This window comes from Neolamprologus multifasciatus, chromosome 19 (genome assembly GCF_963576455.1).
Source record: "Neolamprologus multifasciatus chromosome 19, fNeoMul1.2, whole genome shotgun sequence".
NCBI lineage: Eukaryota > Metazoa > Chordata > Actinopteri > Cichliformes > Cichlidae > Neolamprologus > Neolamprologus multifasciatus.
The window spans coordinates 3,510,139-3,531,128 of record NC_140457.1 but is presented as its reverse complement, the minus strand read 5'-3'; the positions used below and the strand labels follow the sequence as shown (position 1 = coordinate 3,531,128).

The 20,990-nt window shown below is 42.4% G+C and overlaps 1 protein-coding gene across 2 annotated transcripts in view; it reads left to right on the top strand.

Moving 5' to 3' along the window:
* The window catches only part of fndc5a (fibronectin type III domain containing 5a), a 50,576-nt gene that overhangs the window by 14,275 nt on the left and 15,311 nt on the right, over positions 1-20,990 (top strand). For both annotated transcript variants that reach the window (XR_014871170.1, XM_085143243.1), the window contains 2 exons: positions 9,462-9,577; positions 12,471-12,669. Coding sequence is in view for 1 of the 2 variants with exons in the window: in XM_085143243.1 (XP_084999369.1) it covers positions 9,462-9,577; positions 12,471-12,669 (315 nt within the window). In the remaining variant the exon portion in view is untranslated. The remainder of the gene's footprint in view (positions 1-9,461; positions 9,578-12,470; positions 12,670-20,990) is intronic.

Genomic DNA, 20,990 nt, shown 5'->3' with positions numbered 1-20,990 from the left:
GGTGGATCAGCTGGGAAGCAGCTGTCAGTTATGGAAAAGGAATTATGGCGATCAATTATGAAACGAGAGAGTGTAAAACATGCGTTAGAATAAAGCACTTTTAAATTATTTATCAGCTTCTAAAGGAGACACAGAAACACTTGTGTGTGTGCATCTGCAAGGACAAGGCCACACGCCAAGGTCTCCTCTGACACATGCAAGGGCAAATTCAAGATCAGCACAAAATCCTGATGGCTCTATCATGGCACATTAAGTATGAATGAGGGCATCGCTGCCAGCTGACCTCTGCGAGCACAGCGCGCCTGAAGCACACGCAGCTCAGAGGCCTAATAACACGTTAACATGGAGGGGCATGCAGCAAGCCACTGCGGCTCCTTCGGTACTGCTGTCAGCTTTGCCCCTGGATAATAAACATGTGCTAATTTAAAACTGTATTATTCCAAATAATACAGTTTTAATAATATCATCGCCAAAGTGTTCCTGCTGCTTGTTGCACCTTCCATACAAAGTGACTGTTTACATACTATTAGCTGGAAATGAACTAAGTGTTTTAACTTGCTAAATATGAATTAGTAGCAGCGCAGCGAAGCGCAAAGTGATTCAAAGAGGAGAACAGGAAGTAAGCAGCACCTGAGGCCTGTACTTGCCTCTTAAGTGCGAGATAACAGTGAAATATGATGTAGCTAACAGGCAGTTTTCATGTTAGTTCAAAAGCATGCAGACTAACTCATTAGCATCCCAGGGAGCAGAACCAGCCCAGAGGCCTAACTCCGAGAGAGGCATTTCTGAGGATTGCAGAGCTGTAATAAGGTGGTACGAATCAATAATATCACACCGCAGAGGTGGATGGGAGCTGGAGCACCACCCAGCTTTATGATCTCCCACTCGAAAAAAGCCCCTGCTGTCGGCCCAGGTATCACACTGATGGTGTAGTGCAGAAAGACGGGTTTTACTCATAGACTTCATTTTCAAAGCATGTGTACAGTACAGGCAGGTCTCACAGCTCATGGTACAGATGTGCTGTATACAGTGTTGGGGAGTAACGGAATACATGTACCGCTGTTACGTATTTAAAATACAAAATATGAGTAACTGTATTCCGTTACAGTTACCGTTTAAAAAGGTGGTATTTAGAATACAGTTACTTTGTTGAAATAAATGGATTACACGGCGGTACTTCCCTGTTTCATATTGTGGCGGGTCAGGACTGTTTGGGTTTTGTTTGACAGCTACGTTCTGTTGTTCCAGGCGGCAGCGTTATGGTTGCCATGGTTACAGGGTGACGCTCTCTCTCTGCGTGTTTCCTGGGTGAAAGAGCGCCTGTTGTTGTTGTGCTAAGCTAATAGGCAGAATGCTAACGGTTTAGCTCTAAAGAATGTAGCATCATGGGCAGTGTAGTCCGTGCTGCAGGGAGAATGGACTGTCATACACGTTATGTGTCTGTGAGCGAGGGAGGGAGAAAAAGGAAAAGTACGAGCTGTCATCGAGCAGAAACGGGAGCTGGAAGCATGTAAATATAATAATAACCACTGCAGCCAAGAAGAGAGCCTGACGAGCCCAGTTGTAAGTAAGCTATTAAGACTCGACTGTACACCGTGTTCGTGTTTTCCTCTGAAACAATAAGTTCTGTTGGAGCAGCCTTTCAACGTCTCTCTCTGTCTCCCGCTAGCAAAGTTGACCCAGACAACAAAGTAAAGCTAGTTTTCGGCTACGAGCCCGACACGAACCCACCGTATTAGCCAGAGGTCCCTTTACTACGGTTCGGAGCCGCGGACCTTCAGTAACAGTAATAAATCACAGCAATAGTACATTCATGTAGTTGTAAACAGCATGATAATATATTAAGTAATCCAAAGTATTCAGAATACGTTACTCTCATTGAGTAACGTAACGGAATACGTTACAGAATACATTTTGGGGCATGTATTCTGTAATCTGTAATGGAATACATTTTAAAAGTAACCTTCCCAACACTGTATAACACTAACGATAGGCCTGTGTTGTGTTGTAATCCTAAAGTCAGCAGATTTTAAACGATTCAGAGATATTAGCCGGTCATTAACCCGTCAGCTCCCTAATGCAAAGTACAAAACGGCTCAACTAACTGTTCAGCGCAAACTTCAGCATCATCAGCAAAAGACGAGATTCAATTAAAAGCGTTTTTTCTTTGAAGCAAACTAAAGTATGCAACGTTACATAATCTCTACCAGGAGCAGGAGGAGGGAGGTTTTTCTTTCTGAGGTCAACAGAGAGACGAGGGTGTTCATTAAGCAATGATGGACTTTATGCATGGAGACTGTGTGTGTGTGCGTGTTTACAGTCTGTGTTGTGAAACTGCAAATTAGCCTCCTCTCTTGACTGTGCGCTCACACATGCACACACACTCTGTCCTGGTGAGTTTTCTAATGAACGGGGGCATTAAGGAGCTGTCACCCTTTACACTGCACAGTGTGGGGTAGACAACTAGCTGTCACTCTGATCATCATCAGGCTAACAATGACACACACACACACATCCGTCATTGCTCAAAGTCACCCCCATCTCTTGGGGAGATGCAGACTGTGAGCTGCAGAGAGTTTATGAAGACATCTGTCTGGTGTTTCATTAGCGTGGACTCTAATGTCATGTGGATATTTAGGACCTGCAGTCACGGCCAGCATCCCCTCTCTTTGTCCCCAAAGTGCAATGCAGTCATATGAGGAAGTGGAGCCAAAGACGGGCACAAAGTGACCAGAAGTTGTGGGATGTGAGGACACTCGAAGTTGAACTTCATGTAGCAGAACTACAAGGACATGTTTTTACCCTTTAATCTTTGGGACTCACGAACAAAGAAGACAGTCTTTTTTTCCAGACTTGAAACACAATAATTCAAAAATGCAAAGCATTAGTGAGTCATCACTGTATCCAATAAAAGAGAAAGAAACAAAGTAAGTAAGTCAAGGACATCAATGAAAATGTGCGTTTCATTATTTAAGCTCATCCAGCAGGAAAGACATTCCTGATTTCAAAGGGCTTTGCAGCAGACGGCTTCATTTTAAGGAGCAAAGAGAAAGTTGCTTCACCAAGATCCAAAGTTTAGAGGTTTTATTAAAAACTAATAAGCTCTGTGCGAAATTATATGGTTTAAAAGACACGAGACGCCAGGTGCAGTTATAGCTTTACAGATCAGACTTTAGTCCGTGATCTCTGAGAGGAGACGCAGAGCCACACCAGCCTGGTGCTCTTATCACATCTGCAATATTAAATTCTATTCTCTCTGCATGATGTTTATTTCACTCCTTTACTTTCTACGGAGCCCCGCAGGGGACATGGGAGAAAAAAAAATTAAGACGGACTTTTGCGAGATCTCGCAAAACAAACTCGGGATCTGGCAAAAGTTTTAGCCGCATTCTTCAGAGGCCGCCAGCTCGAAGCCGACCGGGAGGTCGAGGCACAATGTGCCGGGAAAGCGGTGTTCCTCCCGGCTGTAGTAGGTCTCGACCTCCCTTCGAGCTAGTGGGTGTCAGAGTTTGTTTTGCGAGATCCCGAGTTTGTTTTGCGAGATCTCGCAAAAGTCCGTCTTAATTTTTTTTTCTCCCATGTCCCCTGCGGGGCTCCGTAACTTTCTTTCTTTTCAGTTATAGTTTTTGCTTTTTAGTAGTCTCTGTCAGCCGACGACTCGTCAGGACTGGCTTCCCCTGAGAAAACAGGAATGAGACGTGGCTGTATATAAATCATTAACTTTCACCCAGAACACAGTTTGCATCCTGTGTACGGCCATTTTTAACTTTTGTGTCTTTTCGATTGATCTTTGGTTAGGTGTAAGAAAAAACATGACTTCAAACAGACCCTTTTTTTAAAAAAAAAAAAACAGCACTATTAACCACATGTTAGAACGTACGTTTTTCCTCCATTTTTATAACTTCCCATCAGCGACGATAGCAACAGAGAAAATTTCCACCCTGCTCTTTGAAAAATCCCACGTTAAAGTGTGACGATGGGGGTCCTAAGCACGTATGTGATGAGCAGCTGCTGTGTTTCTGTCATGTTTAATACTTTCCTCACTGATGTCCTCGTTCTGATCCTGAGGCGTCATGTAACCCCGTTTTATCGCATGCACACGTGACCTTGCAGGCATTTCGAGGGATCTTTTAAAGACATTTGATGAATGAACCTTGATGAACTAGCCTCACCTGTATTGATTAACAAGAGATAAATGAGTTCCTTTTGCCTCTGATGACAGGGCTGTGTGACGTCATTCCCAGCTCTTCCAGGGATTCAAGCAAAAAAAAAAACAGGCTTTGTTTTGCTGGGGTCATTCATTCACCCAGTGTAATACCTGTTTTTTGTTTTTGTGGGGGGCGTTTCTGCTTAAAAACTAATGCATCTTATTTAGGGAGTCACAAATTTAAGAAGAAACGGGAGAAACACCCTTCAACCGTGTGACGAGTGGGTTGCATAGTTTGTCCACCAGAGGGCGCTCTGCAAAGGTCCCAAATGATGAGCTGGTCCGAGCACAGTCAGGTAGAGCGTAGATGAGTAACACAGTTTCTACACATAACAAATGTTTGGAGAAAAAACCTTTCAGTTGATACATTAGATGTCAAATTTAAATCACTAAATAACATATCAGAAATATTGATCAGGCTCTTTGTTTATTAAACCAGCAATGAGACATGAAAACAGTTTGTGATCATAAAAAATAATTTTGTACGTGTTTATCCTTCAAGTGTACTCACCTGTGCCACTGTAATGTGTTTTATCATCCATCTCAAGTATAACCGTTAATTTTATTGTATTTTTCCACTTTAATCACTAAACTGTGATGTCTTGCAGTGAGCCGTGAGTAACAGACGTGCAGTACAGATTTACTGCTGCAGAAGCCTTTGATGCTGATATTTACTGAAACCTGCAGACGAGTCGGTTTGTGACTTGGTGCCATTTTGCAAAAAAAAAACTGAATGAAAGTAACCAAAACTAATCAACATCAGAACAAAGGAAGCAGTGCAGGAATGCAAACTGAGCCTTCAAAGTGTTTCTGTGTAACATATTTGAACCCACTCGGTTATTGTCGTTATAAAATCGGATAATATCGAGTTCTATCTTTTTATACGTGATTCTAGATATTTTTGAGCATGTGAAAACAAAGCGATGGTGCACATCACTGAATAAAAGCAGTGTTTTTCTCTCCATTAGGAGCTAAACATTAGTTCACAAGCAGGAGGAGGAGAATACGCGGAAAGATAACGACTTTGATTTGTGATTTCTACTGTTCCATCAGCCCTCTCAGCCTATGGCGCCTGTCCCTTAGGCAAACAGCAGACAGTAAACAAAAGCAAATCCACTTCAAACATCCAGGCCCCCCACTCGGATGAAGAGATGCAGTGGGTCTCCTTCCTGTCATCTGCTGTTAGTCGGGCTATTTGTCAAAACATCGGCTGCAGGCTGAGTGGAAGCAAGTAACCTGGAGGCCTGCTTTGACTCCGCTTCGCTCTTTCTAAACGTGCAGCGTGTCAGGGTGTAAACAACTGCCACAGCAGCTCATCATCCTGTGAGGTTTTCCCGTCGAAGGGCAAGCGAGCGTTAACCTATTCAATAACACGCTGACTGTGTTATTACCTGAATTAGATTTATGTCCCATTAGCCTCACTGACAGGGACCACTTCTCCTCATCCTTATTCACTGGTCCTCGTTACAAATATCAATAAACACCAAAAACGGAGAACAGAGAGGGACAGTGACACACTGCATTAGGTTGTTCACCTTAATATTCAGCAGCTTATTCGCTTTTATTTGCATAAACAAGAATGTAAACATCCCAAACATGTCACAAATGTAAAAATACTCCCTAATGGGACGCACGGTCGAAAATGCCCTTGTTTTCAGTTTCTGACATTTCTAATAGTTTCCACTTCATCCAATGTCAGGCAGCTGGACCAGATATATCAGAACTGATGCATCATTTAGTTGGAGAATTTGTGATTTAATCTACACTCACTGGAAAATGTACAAGCTCCTTGCTTTTATCGAATTAGACGTCTGTTTAAGTTCTTCCTGGCAGAGATTCAAGGTGCTGGAAACATTCCTCAGAGATTTCGGTCCGTGTTGACGTGATGGCATCACACCGTTGCTGCAGATTAGAGGGATGCACATCCATGATGACATCTGCTGTTCCACCACATCCCATATGTGCTCTACTGAACTGCGATCTGGTGACTGTGGAGGCCATGCTCAAGTAACCGATTTGCTGGATTCTGCAACATCGTCATCCCGCTGGAAGCCGCCATAAGAAGATGGTATCCTGTGGTCATAAAGGGATTGACATGGTGGCGTGTTTTAATAATGTTCGGTTGCTACAAAAGGCTCAAAGTATGCCAGAAGGAGCAGCCTGAACTGTTGATACAAGGCAGGAGGGATGCATGATGCCATGTTGTTTATGCCGAATTTTGACCCTACCATCTGAATGTCACCACAGAAGTCGAGACTGAACATTTTTCCAGTCTTCTACTGTCCAATTTTGATGATCCTCAGTTTCCTGTACTCAGATGACAGTACTCTGGTGCTTCAGGAAGAAGCTCTTCTGCCTGTGGGAATAATCCCAGCAGTTACTGAAACACTCGGACCAGACCGTCTGGTATCTCCACAGCACTTTCAAAGTCACTTAAATCACTTGCTGCCATGTGATTGGGCGATTAAATTCACAAGCAGTTGAACATACAGGTATGGACAGGTTATGGTCCTGATGTTGACCAAAATAAAGAGTAAATGGTAAAACTTGGCCTGTTTTTAGATCAACTAAAGATCTGCAGGAATATTAGATTCAGCCGTTCAAACCAGTTCATGAAGCCAACAAACTAGAATAACAGTCAGGCACTAGATGCAGGTGTAATTCTAAATCACAGAGTCATAACTGATTGTACTGACATGAATTCCAGTCAGTTATGGATGTGTGGTGCATATTGATCGTGACTTTAGGGCACAGTTGAACTATGACGGTACGAATGTGTGGCGTCTCTGTTTGAGGGGAAAGAAGAATAGAAGGAGACGTGATCATAAAACAAGAAAGTGAAGAAAAATCCATTTCAGGACAAATCGAATGATGATGTTATTTAATCTCTCGCGTCGATCTTCTGATCTGCACAAACGTTCATGTAATACAGCCAACATTGGGTTCGTGCTTGTTCAGAACTGGTACAGTAATTACAGTCTCATTCAGCAGCAGGCGGTGGATGCACACACACGCACACACACACGTACAGCTCACACTTAATTATATAACGAGACAAATTATTATTCTCAAATCTTGTAGCCTGTGACCCCAATTAAACTAGAAGTGTGTTTAGAGCATGAAATATGACACTTAGATGAAAACAAGACTAATACACACACACACATGTTAGCTGCAGTCACAGTTTGCTGTCCAAACAAGCACACAGAAGTAAACGATGACGCCATAAACCAATCCCTGCAGGACCCAGTCTTCCCACTCGGCAGCCATGTTGGTAACAACACCTGATTGTAATTTTGAAGTGCTTATTTAAAGAAATACAGCGTGAAAAAGTTTACAGGTAGATCTACGTTCCCACCCTCACTATGACCATCACCTTTGGTAACTTGAATGAAACTGCAGGTCCAAGCGGCAGAAATGAGGCCTGAAAACAAGTCGCTTGCTGCGCATTGCTTTGAAGCTGACGGCGTTTGTAGTCGAGGTTCCAGCTGCCTAGCTAACCTTCTCATATATTGCTAATCTCCTCAGGTCACATCATCAGTATTCACTTCTCTCATTGGTCACGTCCAATTTGTTGCAGAATGTCATTCACGTTGTATCGTCTCGGTCGCGATGTCGTTCCCAGTGTGGATGCAGCTTAAGGCCTCAGTCCTGCAGACCAGCTGGTTTGTGAGTGGAAAAAGTCCAGTCAGTGGGCGAGTAGTTGCTAGAGGTTGCTGGGTGTTGCTAGATGTAATTGGTCACAAAGAGTCTGCTGCAGTATACAAAAACTCCATGTAACTGCTTTGGTCACTATGTACTTAGAATTGTGACCAATTTCATGCAAGCAACTTGTCAACAACCTCCAGCAACCAGTTGGCCAACAGTTGCCAGCCAACTCGCCCACCAACTGGAGTTAGCCAAATGGTCGCAAACCTTTAAGCCTTTATGACTGCTGACTTAGACGGTGAGGATCTTTTGGCAGATGGGAGGTGCTAAGAGCCTCTACTCCTCCACATCAAAATGAGCCAGCTGAGGTGGTGCATGCATCCGACCTCCTGGACTGTCACAGGTGAGGTGTTACCAGCCAAACTGGGAACGAACTCCAGGGCAAACACAGTTTCTCTCTTTCATTAATGTCAGAAGATTAAGGTTTTAGCAGGTGAGGTTTACTGATGTTAGAAAATTAAATTAAGTAGAATTCATCTGGCATTAAAGTGTATGTAATGGAGATTTTTGCACGTGAGGTCACTTATGTCAGAAGAATGTCTGTGAAGTTTGAGAGAGTTTGGACTGGATTTCTTTGAGGTATAGCAGTTTCATGTTTCATGGCGAAACATCAAAATTCACCAAGCTGCCGAGGTCACGCCCTCTTATGAAAACTCACTGTTTTGAATGTGACCTAAGACCAATTCCTTCAGGCTCCCCTGAACAAATTTGAGGTCGCTGGCATCAAACGTCTTGAAACTGTAGCCCAAGTTTTCCTGTTCTCAGTAGATGGCGCTGTAACCACTGTCAAATATTGCAGTAGAAATGTGTTCGGGGGGTGTAGCTTTATCACGCGTGAGAAGTTTGGTACAGATCGGTCAATGTATGTGGGAATAAGAGCCAATTATAATTTCAAAGCGAATGATTGAAATTGGCTGTGGCGCCACAGAAACGCCCTTAGGTGAAAACTCTAAAGTTACACAATTTAATATGGTTCAGATCTGTAGTCCAGACTGACGAAATATGGAGCCGATCCAATAAGGAGGAGTTTGCAACAGTACAACTCTGCAAAATCTATGCCAAAATGTTACCTTCAAGTCAAAATGGTGGTGGCGAGTTGGCACATGGGTCCAATAGACTTTTTGGTATATCTTGGGATGTTACACATGTGTACAAAATTTCATACATTTACGTAAAAGCCCAAGCAGGGGCTCATTTTTCCCACTATGTACGGGGCGCTACTGAGCCATTTTGCTGTGCCCAGGTCTCAAACCAGTGAAACCAGTAAATTTTCACCAGGCTTGACGCATGTGCAAAGTTTCATGAGTTTTCAAACATGTTAAAGCCCTCAAAAAGCCAATTCATTTGTCTGGATAATAACAAGAAGAAAGGGAGCGATTACAATAGGGCATTCGCACTTTTAGTGCTCAGGACTAATAATGGATTCAACTGAGCCATTTATTCACACCACTGAATAAACTTCTGCCATTCTGGTCATTTCACAGAGCTGCTCCTTCGTACTTTAAAACATACAATAACATTTTCTCCTCTCTCTCTGTCTCTGCAGATAGCTTGTCGCCTCCCGTCAATGTGACCATCAGAGAGGTAAAAGCAAACTCTGCTGTGGTGTCATGGGACATCCCCGAGGGAGACCCAGTCATTGGCTTTGCCATCACACAGCAGGTCAGTAACACTCTTTGTCCCCTCTATACCACTGTAACCATTAATGCTAATTACTGTGCTTATAAGCAGTAAAAAAACATATGGAAACGGTCAAAGAAACAGCAAAGTTTTACTGTTAAATGAAAAGCTTTTGGAGGGAATAAAATCACCAAACCGTTTATTTATTGCAACTCATATTACAGTTTTACAGCTAAAGATACAACTTTACTAGATATGCCTGTTCAACTCCTCATTAATGCAAATATCTAAAGTTCAAAGTGAGCAGCAGATGGAGTACAGCAGCAGAAGACTACACCGTCTGCCACTCCTGTCAGCCAAGTTCAGGATACTGAGGCTACATTTTGCACCACATCACCAAAATTGGACAATAGAAGATTTGAAAAATGTTGCCTGGTCTGATGAGTCTCCTTTTCTGCTGTGACATTTGGGTGAAAGGGCCTGAATTTGGAGTAAAAGAACATAAAAGTATGGCTCCGTCCTGATTCGTATCAATGGTTCAGGCTCCTGGTGGTGTACCTAATAAAGTGTCCCCAGAGTGTACATGTAAATGTACTACAATGTAGGTACATTCATTAATGCATGTAGAAGATTTCTTGAAGAAACTCCCCAAACTAATTCAATTAAGTTGTGGCTTGTCACAGGTTATTGTCTGCCACGTCCACTTTCCTTTCCTGTGTTGCTCCCTCGCTCCGAGTCAGAATGCATTATGGGAATCATCAGAGGATACGGCATCCTGTCGGACAGCCTGTCCCCTCGCTGACAGACTATGACAGCTGTGTGACAGGAGAAAAGTCAACATGCAAGCTTAGACACACATCTCTCGCACAACCACGCATTTACGTGGGACAAGTTGCCATCTCGTGGTTGTACAAACACACATATGCACCCGTCCACAGGAGACTGGAGTGACATGTTTGGTGGCAGCACTGGAAGCTGGGAAATGTGTGGTTTAAAGCTATAAATAAAAGTTAATAAGAAGAAACAATAGCAGAGGACTTTCAGCTGCTTTGCAGTGGTTATTGTTCAAGCTGTTCTCATCCACTGGTCATCAAATCCCGCCGTTTTATCAAAGCTGCTGCAGTCACAGAGATGTATACAATATCAGATGCTGCGTTATTTTAAAGTATGACACGTTTGAAGCATTCAAAAAGGGTGGCGGCGGTTTTAATCAGTACTGTACAACTTCATCCTCTGTCATATAGCAAACTCATCCTCCAAGTCTTGGCAAGAAAGGTAAAAGCATATTCACTCTTTATTTTGTATAACACTAACATGAAATACACCTGACAATTAAAACTTCAATTCAGAAGTCAAGCACAACTCAAGTGCTCCCAAAAGTCCTTATGGTTTCCCAACGTCTCCCTCCACACAGTTTTGTGTGGTTTTTCCATGCTAACTGTGCTAACTGTGGTCCTTATGACTGTGATTTTAAAACTGTTCCAGGCATCTCTTAACCAGAGACCAAAACAGTTTGCATCCCATTTTAAATCAGCGTTTAACAATAAATGTCCAAAACAGATGTTTAAATCCAGAGGTCAAACATAATGAGTAAGGATATCACTTCAGGCTGAAGACAGAGCTGAGAAACAACACAATATATACTAATTCCATACTTGGAAATGTATTTAGATTTCTTTTGTCTGTGTCCACAGGCAATGAATGATCCGCTGTCAAATTTGAATTGTGGTGTCCCTCAAGGCTCTCTCCTTGGCCCTCTTGTTTTATAAGCACACTTCCTCTCAGCGACTGTTGGTAATCTACTTACCCGCTTAAGGGTGAAAACTAAACTCACCAAAGATAAATCTTAAAATTTACCACCTTGGCCCAAAACTAGCTTTTTGCATTCAGTCTGCTGCCAACCTGGGAGCTGTTTTTGAAACCGATCTCTGTTTCAGCCCCCCTGGTTTAGCACAACAAGAACAATTTCCAGAATTAGATCATTCTTGTCAGCTGCAGAGTTGCATTTATTTCACCAGCCTTGATTAAGGCTAAATGGACAGATACTTTACTTGGCTTTTATTTGAGCACCGAATGCGCTTTCTTACAACAAGCCTCGTTCAAGTGGGTTTTTTGTGCCTAGCTTTCACACATACTCTCATGGATGCATTTGGATTTACAGATGCTCAGAAGCAGACTACAGACGCCGGGGATTGCACCACCAACCTCGAGATTAGTAAACGATCCGCTCCTGAGTCACGTCATCATAACTAAAGCATTTCCTTTGGGATTAATATTTGTCTGATACTGATCCTGATTGTGATATAAGAAGATAATACCTTTTATAACAGCATCAGTCAGAGCTCACATCACCGGCTCAAGCTGATCCAGAACTCTGCTGCGTGGATTTTAACTGGCACCATGAACACATCACTCCAGTTCTGGCAAATTTACACTGGCTGCCTGTTAAATGCCAAATTGATTTTAAAATCTTACTAATCACTTTTAAAGAACTAAATGGCCTCGCCCCAGAGTACATTAAAGATTTATTTACCTCTTATGTGCCTGGGTGTTAAATTGGTGAATGGTTATTCCAGCATCTTGGCTAGTAATCAAAGAGCTCCCGAGCGGCGGGACCACTGAGATCAGAGTAGTCGTCTTGATTGTTTTTTTAAAAGTATTCTCTGGAGGGGGGGTTGATGTGCATATGTGTAATTTGTGTGACAAACTTTGTAATTTTGAGAAAAGTGCTTTAAGAATAAGTTTTTTGTAATTATAATTACCAACAAGGCAGCAAAGACTGATACAAAGGATGGAAAAGTAACAAAGTCGGGAGGTCAAAGGTTATAGGAAATAAAAAATGACCAGGCAAACCCAGAGCCACGGCCATTAAGTTTAATTTTAGTGAAATAAAGTGCGAGTGAGTTGCATGTGTCTCTCTGTCACCCTCCAACAGAAGAAAGACGTGCGCATGCTGCGATTCATCCAGGAAGTCAACACCACCACGCGATCCTGTGCATTATGGGACTTGGAGGAAGAGACAGACTACATTGTGCATGTCCAGTCCATCTCCATGTCTGGGACGAGCCCACTGAGCGAACCGCTGCGCTTCCGGACGCCGAAGGAGGCCGAGACTCAGGCCTCTAAGAGTGAAGGTGAAGCGTGACAGCGCCACACATGCATACGCATCCACACAAATACACTCCTTCACCCAACACGTCCACACTTAAAAGAAAAAAACCCTGAATCTGTCGGTTTTCCAGACATGACTGCAGCAGGGACTTGGCCTTTTGACAGCATTGTGACTGATTTTGTCCAAAGACCAATAAGAATCAATAGAAACACAAACCATGAAATGAAATTTCACAAGAAAGTGCTCTTGAAGCTTGCACCCTCTAACCACAACTCGGGAGTAGAAGAGCTGAGAGGGATGCATACTTCACTGTGCATCGACTTGCCTTCCTGGCCTCACCCAGCATACGCTCTGCACAACTGCACTGTAAACCAAAATGAGGAAAGGCATTTATCAGACGCAGGGAGGAGGCAGTGGGAGCTGTGAGGGGTGGGGAATCGATGCGCTTTTGGCTGAGGCGCTTCTCCAACTATTCTTCCTCTCATTTACACTCATGTCTCATGTGAGCTGCAGCTTCACTCCAATACTTTGCAAAGTGTTGAGCCAGAAACAGTCTGAACTTCTGTTCTGGTGGTGAGCGGGCTGGCAGAGGCATGTAGAACACAAAAACAATCATTGCAGAGCGGCGAGGCGATGCTCTCGCCACCGCCGAGGCCTAATTAGCGCCGGATGTGTTGTCTGTGTGTTATTTGTGTAGCTGAGAAGAATTTACAGAAATCAATAACAGCACAGATAAACTTGTGCGCTTTCATAGCAGCCTGCTTCTCTTTCTGTCCGTGCACGTGCTCGTTTCTTTGAGGTTTCAGGACGCAGTAGCGGTTTTTGATACGGGCGACACGGGCGGTTGCCCGGGGCGGCATTGTGGTGGTGGGCGGCATCACGGGCATCGGCAAGAAATAAAAATTGCTCGTACTCAAGCTGCCCCGACATCAGCCAGCGCATATTGGGAATGGCATAGGCACCGATCGGTTTTCTATCGCCCATTTGCTGGGAGTAAGGGCGCCCTCCGTTTGCGAGGTGCGCCTGCTGCTTGCGGCGCAGGGAGGAGGGGGCGGGGCGGCGGGGGATTCACTGGCCGGCTGGAGCAGCGTCTAATAACCAACTCTCAAAATAAAACAAAATAAAAACAAAACAACAAACACGAAAACACCAGACATCATGATACAGACTTATAATCTGCACCGATGTTTTTTCGAAATTCTATAAGCGAAAGGTGAGCGCGAGCCCTCGGTGCGCCTGCTCGCTGCTGAAGTCAAAGTAAACTTTATTGTCATCTCCGCTACATACAGTCCAGTATATAGAGACGAGACGACGAGGCTCCAGTTACAGCAGTGCAAGAAAACAAACAATAAATATAAGAAGAGTAAGAAAATAAATATACACTTTGGGACTCGGGGTAAAGAGATCAATAACGATTTAAAATTTATATTTTATATTTTGATGATTTAATGTCTCACACACAACCCGTGGAAAGGGGTTCATAATGTTGTAAATCCAAGCCCATTATGTATTGTATATGGGTTGTGTGAAATCCCAGAAATAAAACCTCGACAAAGTGAATCTGTGAACTAAGGTGTAGGTCTGTTAGGTTATGCTGTGGTGATCCTCGAGTTGGGGGATTTGTGTTCATACTGGAGTCCAAAATTAAAACCAATGGAAGATGGACAAGAAAAGTTCAAAGCCATCAGGTGCTCAGTTTAGAAAAAAGAGAAAAGAAGAGGAGGAGAAACGAGCAAAAGATGCAGGTAAGCAGGTCATCCTGAAACATTCAAAATCAGAATACTTTATTAATCCCTAAGGAAATTATGTGGATTACAGTTGCTCCAAGAAGAAATGGTAAAAATAGCAACAGTAACAGACTAAACTCCAAACAATACATTATGTTACAGATTTTAATATTAATTAGTCAGTGTCAATTGTTGATTTGTCCTGTTCTCATTGTATGACGAATTATGATGGCTGTTTGGTAGCCGTTTGCATACAATGCATACTCTCTCTCTCTTCATGTGTATGTGTGTGTAGGGGGGGGGGGGGGGGGGGGGGGGGGGGGGGGGGGGGCAAATCTCCAACAAGTATTTGAGGCTGTCTGTGAGGAATGTTTTCCCCACCTTTTGAATCTGTGCCATGAAGAATTGAGGCAGTTCCAAAGGCAACAGGAGGTCAGTCCAACCTCCTGATCTGGATGAATCAGTGACATCTCAGCATTAACTTGAAAATAGGTGATAGCAGGTGGACTTGCTTTACAATTGTTTTCCTACATGCAGCTGAAAAGCTTGCAAAAAGCATTTTAATTTTAAATGAGGACAAAAAGTGACCAAACTTAACCTCAGGATAGAGAAAGAGCTCCCGTCTTTATGCCGAGTTAACTTCCTCCTGGTATTTCCTTCACATTAACTTCTGTTGTTGCTCAGACTAATCAGGCGTGATGTAATTAGTAAGCTTTGGAAATGCAGGCAGGTGGATGTGGTTACATTTTTACACAGGACACAGATGAATCTTTGTATTCGCCGTACAGACAAGAGAATATTAGCAGTCTTCTCGTGTGACTTTAAGTAAGAGAGCAAATTATTTCCCAAAAGGTCAAGAAGCACGGGTCATGTCTGTGTTTCAGAGGGCGACCTCCCGCTTTCTTAAATGAGTCGGGTGCAGGAAGTTTGCCTCATCCAAACATCTGCAGGTTTTGCACAAACACACACACGGAGCCTCTAATTTGCTGAAAAATGCTGCTTCACACATTTGAAACTATCACAAAGCAAATATCCACAGAGAGCACGTCTGTGATTCATCATCCTTCACTTCTACTCAACAACAGCGGTTTAGCGCGACGACACACATCCGTCTCTGTCTCATTTGCACTGCTTGCTCAAGGATGTCTGTTTAATTAGCGTAGCTGTGTTGAAACAATAAAAGCTTTGATGGCAGATGAGAAGGTGTTCTTCAGTCAACATTTTGTAATTTATTAGAAAATCGCTGTGGATTTGGGATCTAGTATCTAGTATGAAGGGTAATTTTAGTTTAGAGAGATCTTCTTAAATCCACCCAGATATGTTTGGCTTTTATGATTAAACACTCTCTTTCTCTAACAAGACAAATGGTCGTCATTTACCACTACATCATTTTTCGCTCATAATCCTGCCAATTTCCCATCAGAAAAAATGGCTAAGCTGTGAGTCCAGACAGTGGGATGAGAGCTGTTCGCTTATTGAGAATGACTGACGGACAAAATGTGCCATGGAGAGAGAGAAGGAGTTTGTCTTTCACTGCAGATAATTGCACAGGGTACAGAGTGTGGAGGGAGAGCGTCTCAGTGCTTCTCTTAGTCCTTTGTCTCCGTATGACAGGCGAATGTCCCGAGAAGCAGAGCGAGGCTTTCACCGTCCTCGCTCAGCTGCTCAGCCCTTCTGTTCTGCAGTATCACGCTGATCTCAGTGGAAAGAGCAAAGGATGAGCCTGAAATGCTGGATTATTCCGCATTTCTTCTCGTTTCCTCTTTCACAATGGGTTTAAGCTTCGGGAGATCAAAGGAAGTAAGAGAGAGATGAAGGGAGAGGGGGGGAGAAATTGAACAACCTGTGCACAAAACAGCAGGAAGAGAGGAGGCGAAATGCAGAGTGACTGACAGAAGCAGCCACGGCAATACAGGAGCGAGAAATCCTGAAAATTAAATTCTGCTGTCAGAAACACACAGTGTGTGTGTGTGTGTGTGTGTAGGCTTGTTTACATATCTTTGTGAGGACCAAAAATTACAATGTTATTATACTTGTGGGGACCAGCAGTCACTTGTGAGGACAAAAGAGCCTGTCCCCACGAGTTTGAAGGCATTTTTGAGGGTTAGGGTATGGGCCTAGGGTAAGCATTATGTCAATTAGATGTCCTCGCTAAGACATCAAAACGAGAATGTGTGTGTGGGGGGCACAGATGTACCTGTGCAACCTCTCAAGGAAATTTACAGACTTGCAAACATGGAGAATAAAAAGTTCTGGTGAAAAGGTTCATTGTCTCCTCAGATCTAATAAAGGTAGAAACCTCTCTCAAAGCCTAGGATTTTAAAAAAAAGTTCTCTTTTGTCATGAAGAATTTTGATCTGTACGTGAAAACTGGGCTGCAGTAAAATACTGGAAGATATTTCCCTTAACAGCAACCATCAGCTCAGCTGGAAGCCTGGAAAAACACTCCTGGGGTGTATTTTAAACTGAGTCACATAAAACAGAAGAAGGATCCTGTGGCTTTGCTGCTTTATAGAAATAAGTTTATTTTGATTTGGCAAAAATCAATCACTTGCTTTCCTCCCAATAATGAAATAAGAAAAATCAATAGTAAGCTAATTTATATGCGTTAAGGAGGAAAGCTGGGATGTTTTTAGCCGACCTTAGATTAAAACTTGAAACAGAAAGAATGATAACATATACCAGCATGTATACATAAATATATGAGGTTGCACATGTGGTGGAACGAGACTGTGTATAAAAGTCTGGCTTGTTCTTTTATGAGGATCCATCTTGAGTGAAACATTTTCTTTATGTCCATCTCGTGTTTGGATGCTGCGCAGCGGGAACCTGACAGAGAAACTGAGAGTATCGTGTAATCAGCACAACCCTGGACCTGGAAACTAGAAAGGGGGGGAATGATTTTTTCTTTTAAGCCAAAGCTGAGAAATCTGACTCAAAATAACATCAATCAGGGACAAAATGAGACAAGCAATTTTTTAAATTAAATTAATTTTTAAAAGACCACTTTTTCCATTTTCTGTTTTGTTTGTTTTCCCTGTTTGGAAGTGAAGAGTGACGAAAGGCAAACAGGTGAGCAGGAGGTGAAAGGAAATATAGAAAAGCTGCTCATAAACACTTTAAGCCTTTAAGGAACAACTTATCTTTCATCAGCAAGTGTGAGCAATGTTCCCTCTAAGCGCACTGCTGGCACGGTCTCTGCGCACAGAAAAGTTGTGTTGCACACAAAAGAATTCTAACCTGAATTGAAATGAAAATAAATACGTAAACAATTCTGTTTTGCAGTGTTAGTCAGTAAGTGACTGGCTGCTCCCGTACGGGATTAGAATGATGCCACCTTATCCCATAGTCCAGCCAATGATGCGATTCACACTCGTATATACACAGTGTTGGGGAGTAACGGAATACATGTACCGCCGTTACGTATTTAAAATACAAAATATGAGTAACTGTATTCCGTTACAGTTACCGTTTAAAAAGGTGGTATTTAGAATACAGTTACTTTGTTGAAATAAATGGATTACACGGCGGTACTTCCCTGTTTCATATTGTGGCGGGTCAGGACTGTTTGGGTTTTGTTTGACAGCTACGTTCTGTTGTTCCAGGCGGCAGCGTTACAGTTGCCATGGTTACAGGGTGACGCTCTCTCTCTCTGCGTGTTTCCTGGGTGAGAGAGGCCTTTTTGTTGTTGTTGTGCTAAGCTAATAGGCAGAATGCTACAGGTATAGCTCTAAAGAATGTAGCATCATAGGCAGTGTAGTCCGTGCTGCAGGGAGAATGGACTGCCATACACGTTATGTGTCTGTGAGCGAGGGAGGGAGAAAAAGGAAAAGTACGAGCTGTCATCGAGCAAAAACGGGAGCTGGAAGCATGTAAATATAATAATAACCACTGCAGCCAAGAAGAGAGCCTGACGAGCCCAGTTGTAAGTAAGCTATTAAGACTCGACTGTACACCGTGTTCGTGTTTTCCTCTGAAACAATAAGTTCTGTTGTTGCAGCCTTTCAACGCCTCTCTCTGTCTCTGCTAGCAAACTTGACCCAGACAACAAAGTAAAGCTAGTTTTCAGCTACGAGCCGACACAGAACCCACCGTATTAGCCAGAGGTCCCTTTACTACGGTTCGGAGCCGCGGACCTTCAGTAACAGTAATAAATCACAGCAATAGTACATTCATGTAGTTGTAAACAGCATGATAATATATTAAGTAATCCAAAGTATTCAGAATACGTTACTCTCATTGAGTAACGTAATGGAATATGTTACAGAATACATTTTGGGGCATGTATTCTGTAATCTGTAGTGGAATACATTTTAAAAGTAACCTTCCCAACACTGTATATACGCAGCTAATCAACGTCGTTGACAGGCTATGACAGCGTCCTTATGTGCCGACACCGGTGTTTTAGCGAGCAAAGCGGCTGATGTGGAGTGAAGCCACGTTAATGACAACGTGTACAACCATTGGAGATGAAGGACAGACGGAACAATTGAGGGAAAAACTGTGGACTTTATACCAGTTTTTAAATTGTGTTGATCGGCCGCGTGAAAACCAGAGTTATGATAAAAATATATGCATTTTTTTTTCTGAATACTGTCGTTGTTTATATTTACAGTGAGAAGAAACGGTAAAAACAGCGTTTTATAAGGAAAACGCTCGAAAGCCTGTGAGCAAAGACAAAACCAAAAAAAAACAAAAACCCACGCTTCCCTATTGGTCGAAAAATGATATGGCAACATGGCATTTAGTTGTTGAGGAAGGGGGAAGTTTTAGGAGTGACGGCGGTGATTTGAGATGTTAGAGATTTGAGACGTTTAGCACAAATCTTGTGTAGTTAGTGTGTAGTGTAGTCAATAGTTTTGTTGTGTGTGTCAGAACAATGAGGCGACTGCTGAGTGTTACAGGTGTTACAGCAGTGACACATCTGCTGCTGTCAGGCCTGCAGGTATCAGGCTGTTGTTCTCCTTCATCTCATAGTGGACAGAAATCATTTGGCACAAATAATTCGTGTGGCATCAGATTTGATGCAGAACAGCTGATTGTTCTGTAAATAGTTTGAAATGTTTATTTAAAAAACGCCTTGGCTGCATTTTTAGGTAAACAGCTGCAAAAACTTTGTTGTTTGCAAAACTCTTGTTTTGTTTTGAAGAAGTAACTATATAATTAATTGCCCAACATTGGTCATTATATACTGTATTTTGCAGACAGAGAGTTACAGACTCTCTCCCAGACCACAGACTCATAATACAAGTCAGAGCTTTATTAAAAAAGAAAAGAAAATTGTGTTTTCAAAATTCTAATTTTTTTTTACATTTTCATTGTAAGTGGGCTAAAGCAGTTAATTAAAAGTAGTCTAACATAAATGCTGTAATTTGATTATTTTAATAAACCATGTAACTTGGATGGATTCGATGCTGGCGTGACCACAGTGCTCACGTCTGCTGTTGCTCACAGTGGTCCAAGGGACGCTCAGGGAGTTTGTGTGTTCGCTCAGACACATGAGAAATTAGAGGGAAGATTGAGTGTGAGATGTTATTTAGTTACATAATGTGAATTGATAATCGAAGGCTGCATGTTTCCTAAGTTGTGCCAAAAAAAAGCAGCAGCAGTCCAGACATATCAACAAATAATTAATTATTGTTTGACAAAATAAGGCTGGATTGTGGAGGAAGTAATTACATCCTTTAGGCTACACACGTTTTATTATTTATTAAAGCCACACGTTAAAAATGTAGCTTAAGCTGCAGTCACACAAGGCAAAAGAGTTGTTGGAGACGCTGGCACAAACAAAATTATAGCAAGTCTGTTTAATGAATCCGCAGTCTTTGGTTGCTTTGAAGACGGGAGCCAGGTTTGCAACCACTGGGACTCAACTTTGGTGTGTGATGGACCGAGCAGCGAAGGAAACTCAGGCACAAGTCCAAAAAAAAAGTTTTTTTATTTAATCCCAAAACATAGTTGTTAAATCATACACAAAAAAAAATCAAAATCTTGGGCCCATAAAAGAGGTCAAAATAACAGAACTCACTCAAAGTTAACAACAAACAGTATTGATAACTCAAACTTACTTACCTAACGAGGCAAAGGGGAAACTTAAATATTTGTGAGCTGATCAGCCCACAAAAACACAAAACAGGGGTAAAACACACAAAACCTAACTGAGACTAACATAACGAACTCCAATTCCCCCCCCATGATCTCGAGTTATGGAATGAGCCAATTTGCAGTTTTCCATCTAGGCTTGCTCCGCCCCTTTTCCACCTCTTGGCTCCTCAATCAAGAGACTAGAGCAGCTGCAACTAAGGTAACTCAGAAAACAAAGAGATTCAATCATAAATAACAGGGTAAACTGAAATGTGCGCAATTATTTTAGAACAGTGTTATGTGAATTAATTCTAAACCAAAACCAGTTATTTATTATCCTATAAATTAAATCTTATATCTAAAGAAAGAAAATGTGAATGCAGTGTCCTTGTTGTTGTTGGTAATATTAGGTGGATATTACCACAGTGTGGCTGTAACTGCAGCCATCACAGTGTGTTACAATGGCAATAAAACAAGTCATTCTGCTATTAGTCTTTAACCCTTTAAGACCTACCATAGAACCAAGTCCGCC